General features: G+C 48.2%; 2 protein-coding genes across 2 annotated transcripts; one reads left to right on the top strand and one right to left on the bottom strand.

Annotated features, from left to right (window-relative positions):
* The first annotated feature begins 4,031 nt into the window (after positions 1-4,031).
* C26H10orf120 (chromosome 26 C10orf120 homolog) lies at positions 4,032-7,058 on the top strand. The gene is made up of 3 exons (XM_019953053.2): positions 4,032-4,301; positions 4,513-4,588; positions 6,273-7,058. The coding sequence occupies exons 1-3, from the start codon at positions 4,102-4,104 to the stop codon at positions 7,026-7,028; spliced, it is 1,032 nt and encodes a 343-aa protein (XP_019808612.2). The 5' UTR covers positions 4,032-4,101; the 3' UTR covers positions 7,029-7,058.
* Positions 7,059-10,608: 3,550 nt separating this feature from the next.
* Positions 10,609-18,571, bottom strand: LOC109553121 (spermadhesin-1). Its single transcript, XM_019953054.2, has 5 exons — positions 18,102-18,571; positions 15,706-15,735; positions 14,488-14,623; positions 12,378-12,565; positions 10,609-10,866 (listed from the first exon to the last, which is right to left on the bottom strand). Exons 1-5 carry the CDS (start codon positions 18,145-18,147, stop codon positions 10,862-10,864), a joined length of 405 nt encoding a protein of 134 aa, XP_019808613.1. The 5' UTR covers positions 18,148-18,571; the 3' UTR covers positions 10,609-10,861.
* Between the last annotated feature and the right edge of the window lie 3,104 nt (positions 18,572-21,675).

Here is a 21,675-nt window from a genome sequence, read left to right as displayed (position 1 = left end):
CATTCAGGAAAAGGCTCATAAATTGGAGTGCAGCTGGAATAAAGGACGTCTTTTTAAACTTAATTTTGTATTGGAGTATATTTGGTTTAGAATGCTGCATTAATTTTAGATGTACAGCAGAACGGTTCAGTTATCCATATACATATATCCATTCTTTTCCAGATTCTTTTCCCATATATGCTATTACAGAATACCGAGTAGGCTTCCCTGTGCTGTGCAGTAGGTCCTTGTTGGTCATCTGTCCTATATACAGTTGTGTGTATATTTTTAAAATTACTTTTTGGTGGAGTATAGTTTCTTTAGTGTTGTGTTAGTTTCTGCTGTACAGAGAAGTGAGTCAGTTACACTTGTACATGTATCCACTCTTCTTCGGATTTCCTTCCCATTTAGGTTGCCATAGAGCTTTGAGTAGAGTTCCCTGTGCTATACACTAGATTCTCATCAGTTATCTATTTTATACATAGTATAAATAGTGCATATATGTCAATCCCAATCGCCCAACTCTTCTCACCCCCAAAAGGCATCTTTAAGAAAGGGGAGAGGCTAGTCAAGAGTAGGAGCAGATATTTGCAATATATTTTACTGGCAATAGGCTTATAAAAAGAATATGTAAAGAAGTTGTACATATCAATAAGAAAAGCAATTACTAGAAAAAATGGACAAAAGTCCTGAATAGACATTTCACTAAGGGTAATCTCAATGGGCAATAGAAAAAGTATTTGACTTCATTTGTAATCATAAAAGTATAAATTAAAGCCACAATGACGTATCACAACATACCCACTAGTGTTGGCAAGAAGGAATTCTCATACCTTATCGGTGGGAGGGTGAATTATAAAGACATTTTTGAACAGAGCTGAGAATTCTCTAGGAAACTGAAGTTACACATACCCTGCTGCTGCTGCTAAGTCACTTCAGTCATGTCTGACTCTGTGCGACCCCATAGACGGCAGCCCACCAGGCTCCCCCATCTCTGGGATTCTCTAGGCAAGAACACTGGAGTGGGTTGCCATTTCCTTCTCCAATGCATGAAAGTGAAAAGTGAAAGTGAAGTTGCTCAGTCATGTCCAACTCTTAGCGACCACATGGACTGCAGCCTTCCAGGCTCCTCCGTCCATGGGATTTTCCAGGCAAGAGTACTGACTGGAGTGAGGTGCCATTGCCTTCTCCAACACATATCTGAGGGCTTACCAATTTCACTCTTAGGTATGCACCCAACAGAGTAACTGCAAGGAAACCTGTACAATCATGCTCCCCAAAGTAAAAAAATCCAAATGTAAGCAACAGAAGACTGTTTAATAAATAAGACGATCATGCTAAATAACAATGAAAATGATTGAACTACAAGCATAACAGCAGAGCCTGGAAAATACAATGCTGAGGGGAAATGCAGGTGTGAAAGAATTCATACTGTATGAATCTATTAATAGGAAGCTCAAAAATGGGCAAAACTATGCACAAAAATGAAAACCCTGATATTAGAAAGCTATTTAAAAATTAAGCAAATCATTAAAACTTAATACTTAGAAGTAGATTTGAGAGTTACTTTCATGTGTTGGCTTGGTTGGGCCATAGTGCCAGCCAGGGCTTCCCAGGTGGCGCTAGTGGTAAAGAAACTGCCTGCCAGCCAACACAGGAGACCATGGTTAGATCCCTGGGTCAGAAAGATCCCCTGGAGGAGGGCATGGTTACCCACTTCAGTAGTCTTGCCTGGAGAATCCCATGGACAGAGGAGCCTATAGTCCATAGGGTTGCAAAGATTCAGACACGACCAAAGCAACTTAGCACACGTGTATGCCCAGTCATGCTTTGGTCTGATCCATTATTCTGGATATTTATGTGAGGGTGTTTTTGGATGAGATTGATATTTAAATCAGCAAACTTTGAGTAAAGCAGATTGCCTTTTGCTCCATAATGTGGGTGGGCCTCATCCAATCAGCTGAAGGCATGAATAGACTGAAGACTTACATTCCTTGAATAAGAGGCAATTCTCCCAGTGGTCTTGAACCTCTACATGGGCTCTCCCAGAGTCTTCAGCCTGCTGGACCACACCAGCAGATTTTGGACCTTCCAGCCTCTACAATCATGTAAGCTAATTTCTTAAAATAAATTTCTCTCTTTTTCCAGTTCCCACCCCAAACCTACCATAGTCATGGTGACATCACTTCTGGGCAGCATGGCAGGGTGCCCTTTATCACTGACTTTCTGATGCCTGGAGGAGCTGTGCCACCTTTTTCTACCTGAACCTGCTGAGACAAGGCCATAGCTACTCCATCTCAATACCTGGATGGGACCAGGCTGCAGGTCCATGGCCAGTCCTAGAATATCCTCCACTAGTCCACAGTCCACTGCTCGTATCTCTGTGTTTTTCCTTCTAGTCCTTTTTCTTCTTGAATACTGTTGTATTGACACAGCCAGATCATACTCTATATAAGTTTTGTATGGTCTTTAAAAAAATATCACATTACATCCCGAGAGTATTATTGGAAATTTGACTAAGACTTGATTTTTTTGATGTGTGCCATGCTTAGTCGCTCAGTCATGTCTGACCCTTTGCGACCCTCTGGACTGCAGCCTACCAGGCTCCTCTGTTCATAGGGATTCTCCAGGCAAGAATACTGGAGTGGGTTGCCATGCCCTCCTCTAGGGGATCTTCTCAACCCAGGGGTTGAACCCAGGTCTCCTGCATTGCAGGTGGATATTTTTACCATCTGAACTGAGATCCATAATAATCTTTTTTTTAATATTTATTTTTTTGGCTGTGCCAAGTCTTAGTTGCGGCACAATCTTCAGTCTTCACCGTGGCAAGTGGGATCTTTAGTTGAGGCATGCAAATTCTTAGTAAGAGTGTGGGATCTAGTTCCCTGACCAGGGATTGAACCCAGGCCACCTGCACTGGGAGTGCAGGCTTGGCCTCTGGACCACCAGAAAGTACAGTCCTTCATATTCCATCATGTACCAGTCATTGGTTGTTCCACAAACATTTGTGCTGTGCACGCAATATGCCAGGTGTTGTGTGGGTTGTGCAAACGGCTGTGTGTAGGACAAATGTGTGAGTCGATGCATACAGGGCAAGAGGCACTGTCTATACCACTCCGCGGCACTGGCTGCTGATTCCCAGGTTCACAGCTGTTCTAGGGAACTGAAATTGCCTGGGTGTGTGAGAGGAGCATTGGTGTGTTTCAGATGGCTGCTGTGGGCATGAGCTCTGGACATATCGCCACTTAGGGGTGTTTTCTGGTAGAAGCAAAGGAAAGCTTCAGGACCAGTACTTGTCAGAGACATCGTCTTCCATGAGCTGCTTCTTTACTTTTTAAACTCATTTTTTTCAAAAGGTAATAGGCTCGCATGGTTCTAAACAATACTGTACAAAACAATAATGTACACAATGAAAAGACGCATTACCACCCTATCCATATCTGCCAGGTACCCACCTCTGATAGCCATTTATGACATTTTTTGCATGTATTATTCTAGTGTTTCTTTATGCAAATGCAAGTATACATGCTTATTTTTTCCTTTTCAATACAAAAAGGTTGTCTACAATTTATATACTTTTGTGCCTTGATTTTTGCACTAACAGTATTTCTCAGAGATATTTCCAGATAAGCTGGGCCCTAAAAGATAAGCAAGTTGTCAAGGCAGAGAGGCGTATTTGAGACAAGAGGGGAGTATGTCTAGAAGCTGATTCCTAGAACCATGGATAGAGTTCATGGATGGAGCATGAGGAACTAAGATTGGAGCTAAGATTGGAGAGGCAAGCCAATACCAGGGAGAGACTTCAGGTGATGAGTGTTCATCCAGAAAGAGCTGAGCAGTCTTTATGGGCTTATAAGTGGCATTGACATGGTCAGATTGTCTCCCAGCTATACTTCTCTGCCCACTCTATTCCTCTGGACTCCAACATACCGAGACCATGGTAGTGTGTGTCCATTTCACCCCAGGGGACCATCTGATGCCTAAACTCAGACCTCACAATAGCTGCCACGTAGGCCAGTTATGATGCAAGATGTTTGTGACTGTCATTTGGGTTCTCATTAAAGCTGTCTTAGGAAGAAACTCCAGGCACTGACACCTCCCATCCTAGCCTGGAGCCAGAGTATGATCAGAGAATGGGAGAATGGCTGTCCGAAGATTGGAAAACAGAGGGCTAGAGATTCAAGGGCCCAAGAGAGGATGACTACAGAGGGGAAGTTAAATAAGAATGGAATACCGGCGCGCGTTTTCAATATAAGCGATTCCTTCCTGAATAAAGAGTCCCTGTCCTCCCAAGGGGATGTATGCCCTGCTTCACCGCTGGGGTGAGTGTAACTGTGCTTCTGGTCCATTCCCTCCCACCCATGTCAGATTTGAAGCCAAATGGAAGAGCCCGCCCTGTGGCTGTAGAAACCGTGATCACAGAGCATCACCCTTTGTGATCAATGTGGCATCATCCTTTGTGAGATTTCCCACTCCAAAAGGCAACACTAGGAAGACCATTTCCGAGTTCTAATACACCTCTCTGCCTTCCAGGATATGGACCAAGTTCTACAAGTCAGACCCACGCATCGCCCTCGGGAAATACTCCCCCTTGGAGAAAGAGATCCTAGTAAGTGCTGTGAAATTTATATACAGGGAGGCCCCACGGAATCCAGGCAGTTAGGCTAGGAGAGTCAGAGTTTCAAAAACCACCAGCAACACAGGTGTGAGTCTCCCAAGCAGTGGAGGAGAGTTGGCTGAGTTAACTAGTGGCTTCCATATTTGCCTAGCAAAAGCAAAATACTCTCTTATTACAAAGTCCCAAGCAGGACTGTAACTACAAGTGATAACGAATCACGGAAGCGGCCTCTTCTTGAGCCCTTATCTTGCACTAGTCGCTTTCATATATGTTATCTCATGGAGACCTCACAGGGGCCTGTAAGATCAATACAATTCTCTCAGATTCATAGTAGGTGAGAAGGAGAGTCAGATTTGAACCCAGGCTCATCTGTTCCCAAAGATCTACCCTCATTCTCACTATACAGGGTCTCGGGCACCCTCACGGATGGAGGGCAAGGGAGCCATTAGATAATTCTTTCTGTGGGTGTCCTTTGCTCCTGTCCCATTGAGAACTTTTTTAAAATTTTCCATAGTAAATGCTATATTTTTATGTTTTTGTTGTTGTTGAGGTAACATTGATTTAGGACATTATTGTTGAGGCAGTCCGAGAGCAGGTGGGAAAAGAATTTCCAGACACAGAGTACTGCAGAAAGGAGTGCTTTTATTTAAAAAAAATAGCAGAGATAAAGTGGGCATTTCGAGGGCAACAGGCTGACAACTCCTGACAAGCCAGGGAGAGTTGACCACTTTCATGAGTTAATAGCCTATTTTTATAGCCTCAAGACAAAGACAGTTCCTACTGGAAGGTTGGCGTTAGGTGATTGGAGTGTGACAGGGTGTTTACTGGAGTGGGCGTCTTTGCCTAACTGGGAATCAGGAAGCTTGTTAGTGATGATCAAGGGGACTTTTGGTAAGGTTACAAAGGGGCTCAGTTAGCTTTGGTTCTGGGCTCTGCTTCTGTGGCCTTGGTACAGGGCCTCACACCTGTGACCTGCAGCAAGACTCAGCAATTACATCAGCGTCTTGTGTACAAAGCTGGGTTTCATATTTCTCTATGTGCTACATGTGTTCCCCACCAAAATTTAGTTTTCTCCATAACCTTACAGCTCATCTCCTTTACCCTCTTTTCCTTCCCCTCCCCACTCTTCCTTCTCTGGTAACCACTACTCTTGTTTTCTCCCCTTTACTAACCCTTGATGTACCAAACTAAGTGAAGTGAGGTTGCTCAGTCATGTCTGGCTCTTTGCAGCCTGGTGGGCTCCTCCGTCCGTGGGATTCTCCAGGCAAGAATACTGGGGTGGTTTGCCATTTCCTTCTCCAGGAGACCTTCCTGACCCAGGGATCAAACCTGGGTCTCCTGCATTGCAGGCAGACACTTTACCCTCTAAGCCACCAGGGAAGCCCATACTAAGTGAAATAAATCAGATTGAGAAATTCAAGTACTGTAGAAATTCACCCACATGTGGATTATAAAAAACTAACCAACAAACAAATGAACACATCAATCCCCTTGAGATTTTAACCACCACCTCTCCCCACTCACCCCCCAGCCCCCTGCCCATTGGCCCTGGAGAAGGGGATGGCAACCTACTGCAGTATTCTTGCCTGGAGCAGAGCCTGGCAGGCTCTAGTCCATGGGGTTGCAAAGAGTCGGACACGACTGATCGACTCACACACCTTTTCCCACTTGTCAGCGTCTAGGTGGCGTTCACACCGTCGCAGCCCGGAGGTTTCTGACTTACAAGCAAGAGGAAGAACGGAAAATGCTCAAGGAACTACAGACGCTGTCTGCAGACTACAAGCGGGTGGTGGACTGTAGAAGGCAACACACCCCTCCTTGTGCCACCTGTGGGTCCCTGGGGAAAATGTGGACGGCCAAGGTGATCGTGTCCCCGGAGGAGTTCAGGATGCCCCGGCGGGAGAGGCTGAACGTCAGCAAGCACATAGAGCGTATGCAGCTGGCGAGAGCCCTGCGGAGCAAGCAGCTGCTACCCTACATCGAAAGGTTTAGGGGCTCATCGCTTCTGCCTTCAGGGGGCCTGGGCCCCATGGCAAGGGCCAGGGCTGGGGAAGGCCAGGATGACGGCAACACCGACGATGGCAACGATGTGCATCAAAAGGGGAGAGGCGAGGTGGAGAGCAAAACCTCCAAAAGACAGGAAATTAAAATGAACGTCATTTTCAAGTCAGAAGAACCCCAAAAATGCATAACGTCCCATCCAAACGATCTAAAACCATTCTTCCCTGCAAAGAAAGCAGAAAGGTCCATCACTGGCTTAACAAACAGAAGTCTTTTGCACGTGTCAGAATTTCCTGGCGACCTCATGCTAATGAATCAGGATTTTCTGTCTCGGGGGATCTACCCCAGCTACGCATCACAGGCCACCCGTCTGGAAGAAGAGAATGCCTGGAAAGAGTACATGTGCAAAGTTGCTCCCCATCATTATTAAAGCTTTATTTATCTCCATGGTAACCCAGCCTCCTGGTCCTTCTTATTCCTGCAGCTCTGCCCCAGGTGTCTTTTTCTTTCTTTTCTTTCTTTTTTTTACTTTTAAAGAACTTTTCATTAAAAAAAATTTTTATTTTATATTGTAATGGCGTTGATTAACAATATTTCAGGTGTACAGCAGAGTGATTCAGTCATATATATTAATATTTTTTCGGGCTTCCCTGGTGGCTCAGCTGGTAAAGAATCTGCCTGCAATGAGGGAGACCTGGGTTCGATCCCTGGGTTGGGAAGATCCCCTGGAGAAAGGAAAGGCTACCCACTCCAGGATTCTGGCCTGGAAAAGTCCAGGGACTCTCTAGTCCAAGGGGTTGCAAAGAGTCGGACACGACTGAGCGACTTTCACTTCCATGCTCATTTCGGCTTCCCAGCTGGTACAGCGGGAAAGAATCCACCTGCCAGTGCAGAGACAGTCCATGGGATCATACTAAGTCAGACATTTCTGAAGCAGCTGAGCATACACACACACACAGAAAGCAAGTATAAACTCTGCAAGGCCTTGCAAATCCTTGAAAAGAAGCCCTATTGAGCGTGGATATTGCCGGTGGTAGAATAAGCCATATGTCCAGAAGGGACTCATGGACTGGTTTATATAGTGGGGGAAGGGCAGAGAGAGAAGGGACATTCTGAGATGGGATGCTGGGTTCTCACCTGGACAGTGTGTGGTCTGGGGCTGGGCATCTGTGTGAGAGAGAAGGAAGGTTAGATCTAAAGCACAGATGTGTCCAGCTGGAATCAAAGCTGAAGCAACTTTGAGAAATAGACTCTGGGCCGATGTTTCGCATGATTCCTCTGAGGAGTCACTGTCAACGTCATCATGATCTTTCTGACCCATGGCATTTGGGGACACCCCGATGCATGGCCATTGCCCACATCAGTGTGGCCAAAGGCTTTCTGTCCACATGTCCACGGCCCCTTCTGTGACAGCCAGAGGTCATTATAGCAACATCGCCCAGGACCATCAGTCAGTCTCCCTCAGGTCTATGACAACCCCATGGTCACCCTGGAGGTGTTAGGACTCTGGGCTGTACACGAATGCCTGGGGAGTCTCCGAGGGGCTCTGCTCCAGATAGCCATGCCCTAGCCGGTCCCTAGCATTCCATTTGTCACCTGCCTGTCATCCCCACACCCTTGAATCATCAAGGGGCTTCATGATGAGCTGTTTACCCAGGAATTCTTTTCTCTAGGTAGATGCTAGGGAAAAGCAACATAATACACCAACTGAGGTTAAACAGTGCTGCCCTGGAGAAGGAACTCCCAGGAAGCAATCGACGAGTGCCTCGCAGAGACGGATGAATGCTTCTGCAGAAAATAAAACCTTTCATTGTTCTGTCCTCAGAAGCAGAGCTTTCCTTCTGACCTGAGTGTGTAGCCACTCCTTGGTTTCTGACCCCCCACTCCTCTGGCAGATGGGGTTGGGGGTGGGGCTGCCGGCTCCAGCAGCCAATCTTGTGTCCAAGAGCAGGATCAGAGGCACAAGTTGTGTCCATATTCTTGTGGAGAACCCTCCTAGTCTTGAGGAGGTCCTTCTGCTTCTCTCTCTGGCCTTCAAAGCCCTCTCTGCTCTTAACTCCTGATCCCTTCCTTTATCCTCACTTAGCCACAAGCACATGCCCTGCTCACAAGAGACAGGCTGGAGGCTCTAAGGAATCCAGCAGGAGGCAGGGGACATGTCCAGGAAGAACCAGGACCTTCTGTACAGGTTTCACCCTTAACCAAACAGAGCCTTCCCAGAGATAAGGACAGGAAGAGCCCACAATCTCTGAAAATGGCAAAGGGCCAATGCAGGGAAGTTTTCAGAGCCATCTAACCATCTGAACCCTTGAGAAATTACATAAACCATGGGAAATGCGTGTGTTGTCAATCCCACCTCCTTGAGTTTGCACCCCAGTCTTGATTCTTGACCACACTATTTCAAGTTTACAGAAGCAATGTTTGAATAGTCTAAACCCCATTTTGCAGCCATTTGCAAGGCGTTTCATCCTTGGGCACATGAGAGTAACTTAGTGTAGGTCTAGACCCCATGTCAAATCTGGAAGGACAGAGACCCTTCCTCACACAGATGACATCTTCTGTCTCAGCACCTTTTCTGGTCTGTGTTTGGCTTAGCCTACCATTGAGGGAAACGTGACTCCCATGTTAACACTGAAGACTTCCTGGAGAGAAATGTAGAGCCTCATTGGAACGTTGAAAACACAACTCTGACTTTATCAGTCATTCATTCATTTAAGAATTACTAGTAGGACCCTAAAGTTCGAGTGCTGCAATGGTACGCACTGAATAAATAAGCAACTGATACTGTATACTTGACTTCCCTGGTGGCTCAGATGGTAAAGAATCTGCCTGCAATGCAGGCGACCCAGGCTCCACTTGTGGGATTGCCAAGAGTCGAATACGCCCGAGTGACTAACAGCCCCTGTATACTTAAATCTCATCGAGATCTACATGAGGCAAGTGAGAGAGGCACAAAGATGCAATGGTAGAGTCAGCCCTTCAGCTGAACCACGATATGCTTCATGGGGCTCCCCGAGCAGCAGACAGATGTGTCTGGAAGGTTGGAAGGATGGACTCCTGGCCAAGGGGACAGTGTGAGCAAAGGCTCAGAGTTGCTCAAAGGTGTGCAGTATCCAAAGCTCAGTGTGTGATGGCTCAGCCCTGAGAGGGGCCGGAGGGGAGAAGACATTAGAAGGGAGGGAAGGTCAGGTGAAGAAGGATTTGATAAAACTCTGCTAAGGTGGGTAAACTCTATGGACTGGTTTTCAACAGGAAGTGAAAAATGGAACCAGATTGTGGTTTGATGCCTATGCTGGATGACGGGGGGTGAACTGGAAAAGATCCTAAAATCTGCAATATCAACAAAGAAAAATCACCTTCAGAGAACTCACTCGAGGAAGGGAGATTCCAGCGTGACTTTCTGAGTTGACCTCAACAGGATGGTCCACACACACAGATTATTGTGCCTGAGGGAGTTGATGGTTCTCCCCACAAGTTCATGAAAAGACCCCCACACTCCCTCTCCTCTCTGAACAGAAGAAAGGGACACGGAAGCAGCTTCAGGCTTATAAGGGGCTGTGCCATCCCTGTTTTTGACCCTCCTAACTCCTGGTCTGAAAAAATGCAACATCACCCGACTTGATGAGCCTGCAAACCATGTGAACTTTATCTTTTACTCTCTGCAGACCTTTAAAAGGGACTATGATGCAATATAATTGATAGTTGGATGGTGGGAATCAGAAGACATTCAACATATCCTCACCAAAGATTCTATATCCTCAAGCACATTGCTTGAAACTTGGCAGGGAGCCGGGCCAGCGTCTCAAGGCTATGTCTGTAGAGGGTTTCCTTGTGCAGGCGAGGAAAATCATAAATAGACAGAGCTCTTGTCCTGAGATAGACCTCAGACCAATGAGAAGCCCTCTGGGCATAAAGACCTTCAGGAGGGGTTTCAACTACTCTCAGCGATGCCTGGGGTTCCAACCCTGTGACACCAGGACTCACAAACTAAAACAAAATCCAGACTCAGGTAAAGAGACATTATTCAAAATGATTATAATGATAAAGAGAAGGAACTAACCACAAGACTGGCAACAATCTAAAGCTCAGTAGTAAGGAATCTTTCTGCAGTTAGGAGACCAGGGGCTGGAAAGGATGGAGGTGACAGGCTGAGAGCAGGTGATCAGAAGATGCTTCTCCTTGTGGGCAGCTGATTCCAGAGGGTCTTCAAGGAATGTTGTTCTCTTTTGCAACGCTTGTCCACTCAGGCCTGAGCAGAGATCACTAAGCTGTGGGATGGAGAACAGGTTAAGTAGAGTTTAAGGAGCATTTTCTTCCAATTGACATGTGGGTGAAATTGCAGTCAATCATTAATGAGGAAAAAATACACTCTTGAGGGACTGTGCTTGGTTTGTTTTAGGTTACATATATATCTGGTCCCATTACTTCATGGCAAATATATGGGGAAACAGTGGAAACAGTGAAAACAGACTTTATTTGGGGGGGCTTAAAAATCACTGCAGATGGTGACTGCAGCCATGAAATTAAAAGACACTTACTCCTTGGAAGAAAAGTTATGACCAACCTAGATAGCATATTGAAAAGCAGAGACTTTACTTTGCCAACAAAGGTCCTTCTAGTCAAGGCTATGGTTTTTCCAGTGGTCATGTATGGATGTGAGAGTTGGACTGTGAAGAATACTGAGTGCAGAAAAGTTGATGCTTTTGAACTGTGGTGTTGGAGAAAACTTGAGAGTCACTTGGACTGCAAGGAGATCCAACCAGTCCATCCTGAAGGAGATCAGTCCTGAATGTTCATTGGAAGGACTGATGCTGAAGCTGAAGCTCCAATACTTGGGCCACCTGATGCGAAGAACTAACTGATGCTGGGAAAGATTGAAGGTGGGAGGAGAGGGGGACGACAGAGGATGGGACGGCTGAATGGCATCACTGACTCAATGGACATGAGTTTGAGTAAATTCCAGGCATTGGTGATGGACAGGGAGGCCTGGCATGCTGCAGTCCATGGGGCCGCAGAGTCGGACATGACTGAGTGGCTGAACTGAACTGACTGATATATGCCTGCTGCTGCTGCTGCTAAGTCGCTTCAGTCGTGTCCGACTCTGTGTGACCCCATAGATGGCAGCCCACCAGGCTCTGCCGTCCCTGGGATTCTCCAGGCAAGAACACTGGAGTGGGTTGCCATTTTCTTCTCCAATGCATGAAAGTGAAAGTGAAGTCGATCAGTCGTGTCTGACTCTTCACAACCCCATGGACTGCAGCCTATCAGGTTCCTCCATCCATGGGATTTTCCAGGCAAGAGTACTGGAGTGGGTTGCCATTGCCTTCTCCAGATATATGCCTAAAGGATTTTAATATGATCAGGAAGGGAAATTTTATATTTGAGAGGGAATGATCATCTTGTTTAGATGTAAAATAAAACTTGTAAAAGAATTTTCATGTCAGATCTTCACAACTGCAAGATCTGTGGATGCAGAAAGGCTGTCATAGAACTGGTGGATCTTTCTGGAGAAGGAAATGGCTACCCACTCCAGTGTTCTTGCCTGGAGAATCCCATGGACAGAGGAGCCTGGCAGGCTACTGTCTATGGGGTCGCAAGAGTCAGACATGACTGAGCGACTTTCACTTTCACTTCACTTCACTAGGTCACACTGCCTCTGGCTCATCTGCTGACAATGGAGTTTATTTCAACAATCATATAAATACCACACGCCCAACTTCCCTGTACCATGCACAGAGAAGGAGGACTTATCAGCAGGTGCCTGCCTCCTTTTACCTACCTTGTGGATCCTGAAAGTATAACACTTCATAGAAAGAAGCTGGGTGCTCAGGCTCTCTGATGTACTTGACAGTCATGATACTGCCAGAAGATCTATAATCCATGAGTGAACCTTCACAAATCTTCCCTAAGACAGGAGATCCTGGCAGCCCATCTATAATCTCCAGAGACTCTTTATTACAGTTGAGTCTGTTGGAGCAGAAAGAAGGGCAGGCATCAGCCTTTGGAATCATGGTCCCTCCGGCAGGCAGCCTCCCCTGTCTAGACCCAATGCAATCACATAGCTTTGCTCACCAGACTTCCCAGGCACGGTGCCCACAGGGAAGGAGACTCACCCTTCTGGAGGAGGGGATGGTGGTTACCCAGGACCCTCCCCACACCAGGGCTGCAGGTGACTCCTTGCCTCCTGAGCAGCCCCACTGATGGGGCTCAGGGAAGCCCACCCAGGACTCTGGGATCAGGAGCCACTGGAGGGAATAGTACAGTCAACCCTGAGGACTGTTTCCTTGGGCAACAAGAATGGAGTCAGTTGAGGCCCAGACATGCGTGTGTGACTCCACTCCTGCTTCACCTTCTACACCCCTGGCACAAGGAACCCAGGACCCCCTATTAGCCTCCAGGATCTAGAGAGGCGAGAGGGGCGTCCAGCTCTCCCTGCTGTGGGCAAAGTGCACGCTCGGGGTGTCACACTCCTGCTGAGGTCTCTGTCTCCTCCTCCTGCCCATCAGACCTCACCCCACCCTGTCTTCCTCTCTCAGCCACCAGCGTGTGTTCCAGCCAGGAGCGAGGTTGGAGCCTCTCTGGGCTAAAACGAGACACAGAAGGGACATCTCACGAGGACACACACTCAGCTCCCTCTGTACTAGCTCACTCTTGGACAGACTGATTCTTCCTGGTCCCAAGGACAGTCATATACAAAACTGGCCTTGGAGAGGGTCAAAGGAACAATAATGAAAATTTTAAGAATAATCTACCCCTCTGATCCTAACAGAAATGGTGATGTAGGAAACACCTGCTTCCTTCAGCCCTGGTGTGTGGTTTCGGTAGATGGTCTGAGCCCTGCTGTGAGGCAGGCATTGCCAGGTTGTCCTCACACAGAGCAGCTCCTCCATCTAGTGGAGACCTGACCCTGTGGAAGGTCTGGAGGGACAGGGCCCTCAGTCACAAGATAACATCACCTGTCTCAGCCACCACTGTGGACAATACATCACTTGGTCTGCAATTGGTGGCAATGTGGCCCCTGTATTAATATCTGTGAAGAGTAACCTACTATAGAAATGCTACAACTTATTGCTACCTTGACAGTGCTTTCTGTTGCAGTATTATTCATCCTGTCTTTTAATTGTTCATTCAGTCTTTCATTCATCCACTCAGTCACTAGTTAGAAAACATTTCTTAACCGCCAAAAATAAGACTCCCTTTCTTGTAGGCACAAACTCAGACATGGGCAGGAATGGTGCGTGCATCATCGCTCAGTCATGTCACTCAACTCTTTGAGACCCTGTGGACTGTGGCCCATCAGGCTCCTCTATCCGTGGGATTCTCCAGGCAAGAATATTGAAATGGGATGCCAGTCCCTTCTCCAGGGGATCTTCCCAAAGCAGGTAATATATGGAGCACAAATCCGAGAAATATCTGCCCAGCTGTGGACAGAGTCAGAGCAGGGGTTTCATGTGTGATGGAAAAGTTCTTCCAGTGAACTCGTGAACTAGGAAATGAGGACCCTAAGCAGCAGGTGGTGAGTCTGGGAGAGGTGGAAGGTGCCTTTCAGGTAGAGGGGACAGTGTGAGCAAAGGCTTAGAGCTGCCCAACAGTCTGATGGGTCCACAGCTCAGTGTGTGCTGGCTCAGCTCAGAGAGGGGACAGAGGGGAGAAGAGGTTAGAAGGGAGGGGAGGTCGGGGTCCCCTGGAGGGATCTGAAAGCCATGCAAGGAGGGTCAGCTCTATGCAGAGGGCAGGGGGCCATGCAGGGTCATCAGCAGGAGTGAGCTGGAGTCAGGATGTGTCTGGATGTGTGTGCTTGGTGGTGCAGGGGGAACGGGAAGGGGCAAAGAGGGACACCTTCCCATAAAACCACACCATCAGCAAAGAACACTCAACTGAGTACTTACTGGAGATATTGGATAGACACCCTAACATGGTACTCTGGTGGCATCTGGATAGTCCAGACACAGTTTGTTTTCGGTCCGTAATAGGTGGCGATCACTCCAGACTCCTCTTTGAGGATTCCCCCACAGTTAGTATTCCCTATAACAGAAGAAAGGATTCCAGTCTCCCAGAAGGTGCACCAGGCTGCTGAGCTCTGTGCCACCCCTCGCCCACCCCACTGCAGGTGGTCCTGACTCCCACTCCCCAATCACAAACAGACATCCACCATGCAGTCTGAGCATCCAGGAAAATGTGGTTTTCAAGGTTTTACTCTTTTCAGAATTTTAAAGAGATCCATACCCTTTACTGCAGTTTGTTTTGATCCCTGAAAAATATAAGAGTTTAACACCTTGTCAGCAAAACATTGTTTGTCAAGTGAAAGTGCAAGTCGCTCAGACGTGTCCAACTCTTTGCGACCCCATGGACTATACAGTCCATGGAATTCTCCAGGCCAGAATACTGGAGTGGGTAGCTGTTCCCTTCTCCAGGGGCTCTTCCCAACCTAGGGATCAACCCAGGTATCCCACATTACAGGCATATTCTTTACCAGCTGAACCGCCAGAGAAGCCCATTGTTTGCAAAGTGAAGATAAAATAGCACTTTCGTCATTGGTGTTTTGATCAAATGAGTTCAAGTTTTACCTGGACCTGAAAATCACTAGGGAAATCAGTCAATCATCGATTGATCAATCATCAGTCACTCAATCATCTATCAGCCCCCACATCAGGGGGCAAGCTTTCTCTTTGCCCAGCACCCCCCTGATGCCAAAGCACCCTCTGCCTGGAGGCTCTCATATCTGACATTGGACATGGTGATGCCCCTCAGCCCTCCAGGCTCCAGCCACTGAAGGTGGCTCCATAGTCCTGGGACACCTGCGCTGTGGAGAGGTGGTCCCATTCCTGCCTCATGAGGTTGTGCAGGCAGGAGGGCAGGGGAAGCTCCTGGGTTGTGGAGGTGAGGAGGGGAGGGAGAAGGAACAAGGTGGGAGTCGTAGGAGGTCAGGTTATGGGACCCCAGGGATTTTTAAGACCAAGGCTGACGGTCAGCTCCGGAAACGCCAAGTTCCTTTAACCAAAAGGTAAATGACACCAGTGTTTCCAGGACAGGCATCTGAACTGAAGCCCTAAAGCACTGCTCCCCGTGAGGAGCATAAAGTGGTAAAGCATTAAGACGGTACTTACGGGGGAGCCAGTCCATTGAATCCACTGTGGCTGGAAAGACATCAAAAGAGAACAACAAATGAAAAGCTGGAAGTTACTGAAGTGTCAAGGCTATATAGCACATACAGTGAGCACCCTGTGAGGAGGGGCTGTGTTTCCAGGGATCGTGCTGGGCACACAATACTTGGCTGCCCTCATCCTCGGAAGAGCTGGGTCCTGCAGGGACAGAGCAGGAAGGAAGTCTGGCGCTCAGCCATCAGGACTCGCTTATTCAGCTGTGACTGTCTGTTTCTCAGGCCCACTCAGTGAAAATGAATGTTCTGGTTCTGGAGCCACAGTCAGACAAGTCAGCTCTCAGGAGGCTGAGTGGCTTCTCCAGTTAACCTGGGAGTTTCTGCTCGGCAGGTTGAACCTGCTGTTTCCTAGGAAACCTCTCAGTCCCGGGCCAAACAGAACAGAGGGGCACTCAAAAATAACTTGAGTATTTTTTGTAATTCTTCAATGAGACCAATGATGAATTTGCTTCTGGTGTAAATACAGGGAATAAAAATCTCAGCTGAGAAGAAATAAGAATTCTTAATTTATGCAAGTTTCACCATATCAGGGAACTGAGGCAGTGACCTGACAGCAATCACTGTTTCCTCTGGTGTTGTGGCTTGTAGTTTATCCTCAGGGCGTGACAAGTGGGCACAGCCAGCCCAGGAAACAGACTGGGGCCCAGTGCGCCTCGGGTGAGAGCTGGGTGGCTTTAGACAAGGTATTTATTCTCACAAACCTCAGTCCATGCACCTGTAAACTGGAAATTTAATAGTAACAGCCTCCTTGGTTCCAGAGGACAGTTCACGTGCACACAGCTCAGTGCCCATCCCAGAGAGGCTGTCCACTATGCTCCCTGCCACTGGCAACCTCCCACCACATTCCTTTCCCATAGACACTGCTTTCCTCAGTAGATTGAAATCAACAAGCACTCTGGAAGCTATGTGACCATAGATGTCAACCAGGACACTGGGGTCTATCTCCAGCTGCCCGTCCTGAGTACCGAAGTGGCACAGGGTTGGGGGCCACAAAGGAAACCTCCCCACCCTGGAGCGTCCGTCTCGTCTGCTCTGGAAAATACAAATCGAGGTTTCTCTGAAAGCAGATCTCAAGGGCAGAATCACACAACTTCCCACCACAGACCTGCACATACAGTGACCTCCTCTGATCTAGAATCTAAGGTCCCGGCTTTGAAGCAGGGGAACAAGCAGCCCCTTGGAGGAGTTCAGGACACGTCACCCCAAAACATGCCATCCTGATCTGTTGATTTGAACTGATGGCGCTTGAGAAACAGCAGATGCAGGAAGGGCTCTGATGGACCTGTTTCTACCTATAAGCTGCCCACAAAGTGTCCCAGGAGCAGGGCTCCCCTTCCCCACCCCCCACAGCCCCAGACCAGGGAGATGGGAAGGTCCTGATCACAGGAGACAGGGATAAATGCTGAGAAGGATCTGTGCCCACACACTGACAGCACAAGCCCAAGCTGTCCACTCGGCTCCTGGTCATGAGCACAGTAGCCTGCAGAGGAGCAGGGGAGGAGAGTGTGGGTCGATGAAAGAGGAGCTGGAGCAGAAAAGCACAGAGAAGGGGGCGGGACAGAGTAAGACCCACAGAGAGCAAGGAGGAAGGAGACAGAGAGAGCGAGGAGGAAGGAGACAGAGCAAGGAGGAAGGAGACAGGCTTCCCTGAAGGCACGGCCATCTCTTCTTTCCCTCCAGCACCAAGAATCTTCGTGGGTCCCTCCATGTTCAGTGCAGGCCCAGTACACAGCCCCCCTGCAGGGCTAAGACCCCCCCACCCCCATCCCCACTCCCCTCGTAGGACATCCTCAGCCTTGCTGGGAGCTGCTGCTCCTGCTGGTCATCCCAGAGCTCGTGTTGCTGCCACGTCTCCATCCCGGGGGCAGAGGCAGAGCAGCCCACCTGTCCTGGGGCTTCTGCAGGGGCCCCCACTTCCCCTTGGATGCCACCATCCAATCAGGTCCAGCCAGGGTCCCACCTACAACACTCACACCATCACACTTCCAAGACCCCTGCAAAGCTGACCACGTCTGGTTCACCTCCTCCAGGTCTGGGCTGAGGGCTGGCTGTCCCACAGGGCATCCCAGGGGGACATTGGCTAAAGCAGAGGGGTCCCAGGGAATGCATACCAGAACAAGGATGGACAGCCCAGAAAATGTTTTAAAATCACTGTATACTCAGCCGTGGGTCATGACCATCCTGCTGGACACTCCTCCTCCAGGCCAGGCTAAGGGTGGCATCTCCTTGGAGGAGGGCAGCTTGCAGACCCTCTTCTTGGGCAACAAGTAAACTGCACAGACTCTCTAGGTTGAACAGGAAGCAGAGAGGCCCCAGGGGCAAGGGGCTGGGGGCCAGGCTTACCTGTGCTGAGCAGCAAGGCCCAAGGGATGACGCTGGACAGCTTCATCTTCACAGCCTGGCACCAGCCTCAGCACTGAGCCCGGCCCCGGAGGCCTGGGGCTATATACACACAGCAGCTGACACCTGACCTCCTCCTCCCCTGGAGCCCAGCCCCGCAGGGCTGCGGGAGTCCCCAGTTCTCTAGGAGAAGCGGGCTGCCTGCTGCTTTCTCTGTGTCTTTGTCACACACTTTCTGTGCCTTTATCCCCTGGGAAATAATGACCAATTTCTTTTCTTCCTCTCCTCTTCCTGCGGTCCTAGATAATAGGTGACATGGACCAATGGCCACACAGAACTCTTATTTGGGAGCCCTCCTGTCTGAGGTTAAGCTTCAGCATGTTCACCTCCAGTGACTTGCATAAGCCTCACAACACCTTGGACAGGAGAGGACCTGAGACCCAGAGAGGCCAAGGGACTTGCCCACATTCCAGGGCACCAGTGGCAGAAGCAGGACCAGTCTGACGTCCCAGCTGCCTGGTCTTAAGAGCCCTCCTGTGTCACTCAGGGCAAAGGCAGGTAAACAGCCCCATGTCTGCTCCAGGTGCACGTGTCACAATTGGTGGGGCAGCCAGAGTACATGTCAGCCTGCGTGTGGTGTGTCCACAAGGGAGAAAGGTAGGCACATGTTGGCATTTATTCTATGTTTATACCAACACCCACATGGCTCTGATAGTGAGGTATTACAGTTATGAGAACGCAGAAGAGCTCCTTGTTGAAAACATGTAGCGGATTCCTAACATGTTCCATCCAAGTTTACTTTATAAGGAAACTTTATAAGTACTTTATAAGTCAACTTTCTACTACCTATTTATCCAAGGAAATGAAAATATGGCCACACAGAACATTATTCATGAATATTCATAGCTTCATTATTTGTAACAGAGAGTGGTTAAAAACCCAAATGTCCATTCATTGTTGAATGCATAAATAAAACACAGTCTGTTTGTATAATGGAAGTCATTCGACCATTTAAAGGAACACAAGCCCAATTGTCTTTCAAGGAGCATTAGCAACTACACACCAACCAGGAGAATGCTATGTCCATTTTCCTGACCTTAAAAACTCTGCATTTTACTAAATCTTTCAAAATTCCATGCTGATTAGAAATGCTTAAAATAATGTCTTTTTAAAAATATGCATTTCTCCAACTGCCAGTAGGGTTGGCTGCTTTTCCAATGGGGATGTAGCTTAGTGGCAGAGTGTGTGCTTAGCATGCATGAGGTCCTGGGTTCAATCCTGGGCACCTCCAGCTTTCTTGGAGGTGGGGTGGTGTGGAATTTGTTTTGGGTTCTAAATCAGTACTAGACGCATCCTCATTTGCTAAGAACGCCCACCGCTTGCCCACTTTTTTAGTTCATTTTGAGTTTCCCTGGTGGCTCAGACAGTAAAAGCGTCTGCTCGCAATGTGGGAGATCCGGGCTCAATCCCTGGGTCAGGAAGATCCCCTGGAGAAGGAAATGGCAACCCACTCTAGTACTCTTGCCTGGAAAATTCTGTGGATGAAGGAACCTTGTAGGCTACTGTCCATTGGATCAAAAAGAGTTAGATATGACTGAGTGACTTGGGCTGGAAGAAGCACAAGCTGGAATCAAGATTGCCGGGAGAAATATCAATAACCTCAGATATGCAGATGACACCACCCTTGTGGTAGAAAGTGAAGAGGAACTAAAAAGCCTCTTGATGAAAGTGAAAGAGGAGAGTGAAAAAGTTGGCTTAAAGCTCAACATTCAGAAAACTAAGATCATGGCATCTGGTCCCATCACTTCATGGGAAATAGATGGGGAAACAGTGGAAAGTGTCAGACTTTATTTTTGGGGGCTCCAAAATCACTGCAGATGGTGACTGCAGCCATGAAATTAAAAGACGCTTACTCCTTGGAAGCAAAGTTATGACCAACCTAGATAGCATATTCAAAAACAGAGACATTACTTTGCCAACAAAGGTCCGTCTAGTCAAGGCTATGGTTTTTCCTGTGGTCATGTATGGATGTGAGATTTGGACTATAAAGAAAGATGAGTGCAGAAGAATTGGTGCTTTTGAACTGTGGTGTTGGAGAAGACTCTTGAGAGTCCCTTGGACTGCAAGGAGATCCAACCAGTCCATTCTGAAGGAGATCAGCCCTGGGATTTCTTTGGAAGGAATGATGCTAAAGCTGAAACTCCAGTACTTTGGCCACCTGATGCAAAGAGTTGACTCATTGGAAAAGACTCTGATGCTGGGAGGGATTGGGGGCAGGAGGAGAAGGGGGTGACAGAGGATGAGATGGCTGGATGGCATCACTGACTCGATGGATGTGAGTCTGAGTGAACTCCGGGAGTTGGTGATGGACAGGGAGGCCTGGCGTGCTGCGATTCATGGGGTCGCAAAGAGTCAGACAGGACTGAGCGACTGAACTGAACTGAACTGAGTGACTTTACTTTCACTTTCCAATGTTTCTAGTCCAACCCCAGTTCTTTTGAGAAATGCCTGTTTGTGCATATCTTTGGGCCAGTTTTCTGTTATTGTTGCATTACTCATTTCTCTTTATGGGTGGTAGAAACTTCCTGTTCTTTTTAAGTCATGTCTTTCTTTACAGAAACCCTAATGGGTTCCCAGTGGGAGGGACATTCTACCTCAAGCAGAGCACAGAGAAGTTGCCTGAGCTATCTGGTCATTCAAGCTCTTCTGGCTAATGAATGGAGGAGGAGGAGGCTCACTGGACAGGGTCTCCTTCTCAGAAAACAATGCTGGTTATGCTCCAGTGGTTAAGTGCCCTGGTTGTTATTTCTATAAAGTGAAGTCGCTCAGTCGTGTCTGACTGTTTGCGACCCAATAAACGGAAGCCTACCAAGCTATGTGATCCATGGCATTTTCCAGGCAAGAATACTGGAGTGGGCTGCCATTTCCTTCTCCAGGAGATCTTCCTAACCCAGGGATTGAACCCGGGTCTCCTGCATTGCAGACAGACGCTTTACCATCTGAGCCACTTGGGAAGCCCAAAATGCAATAATTCCGTACAGTTCTCCTTCCATCTAGAATCTCCCTTGCCTTATCGTTCCCTGTTATCCCTGGCAGTCCCCTACATATAGAATACTCCCTGGCCATGATCTGTGGACAGAACAAGGAGCACCCCGTGGCTGTAAATGTCTGGATGGAAGGAATGCAGGAGCCATGGGAGGAAGGCAGTTGCTTGTCTTCCATCCCAGCCCAAGCATCCTACCTTCAGTCCCCGCCTGTCTGGTTTGCTGTCCTCCCCCTCAGCGTCCATGCAGGTTTGTGATTGCCTGGGGGGGAAGGAAACACAGTCCCATATCCAGGGACACTCAGGAATCAAAGTCTGAGCTCTATTTGGATAGCCAACTGTCCTTCCGCCACTCGTCCAGTTGTCTCCCACTGTGCCAATAATGGGTGAGTGCGTGCTCAGTCGCTTCAGTCAAGTCCTACTCTACAGCCCGCCGGGCTCCTCTGTGCTTTGGATTCTCCAGGCAAGAACACTGGAGTGGGTTGCCATGCCCTGCTCCAGGGGATCTTCCCGACCCAAGGATAGAACCTGCTT

The sequence above is a fragment of the Bos indicus genome, chromosome 26, assembly GCF_029378745.1.
Source record: "Bos indicus isolate NIAB-ARS_2022 breed Sahiwal x Tharparkar chromosome 26, NIAB-ARS_B.indTharparkar_mat_pri_1.0, whole genome shotgun sequence".
NCBI classification, from domain to species: Eukaryota; Metazoa; Chordata; class Mammalia; order Artiodactyla; family Bovidae; genus Bos; species Bos indicus.
Note: the sequence above shows the minus strand (reverse complement) of the source record. Positions and strands in the feature narration are given on the sequence as shown.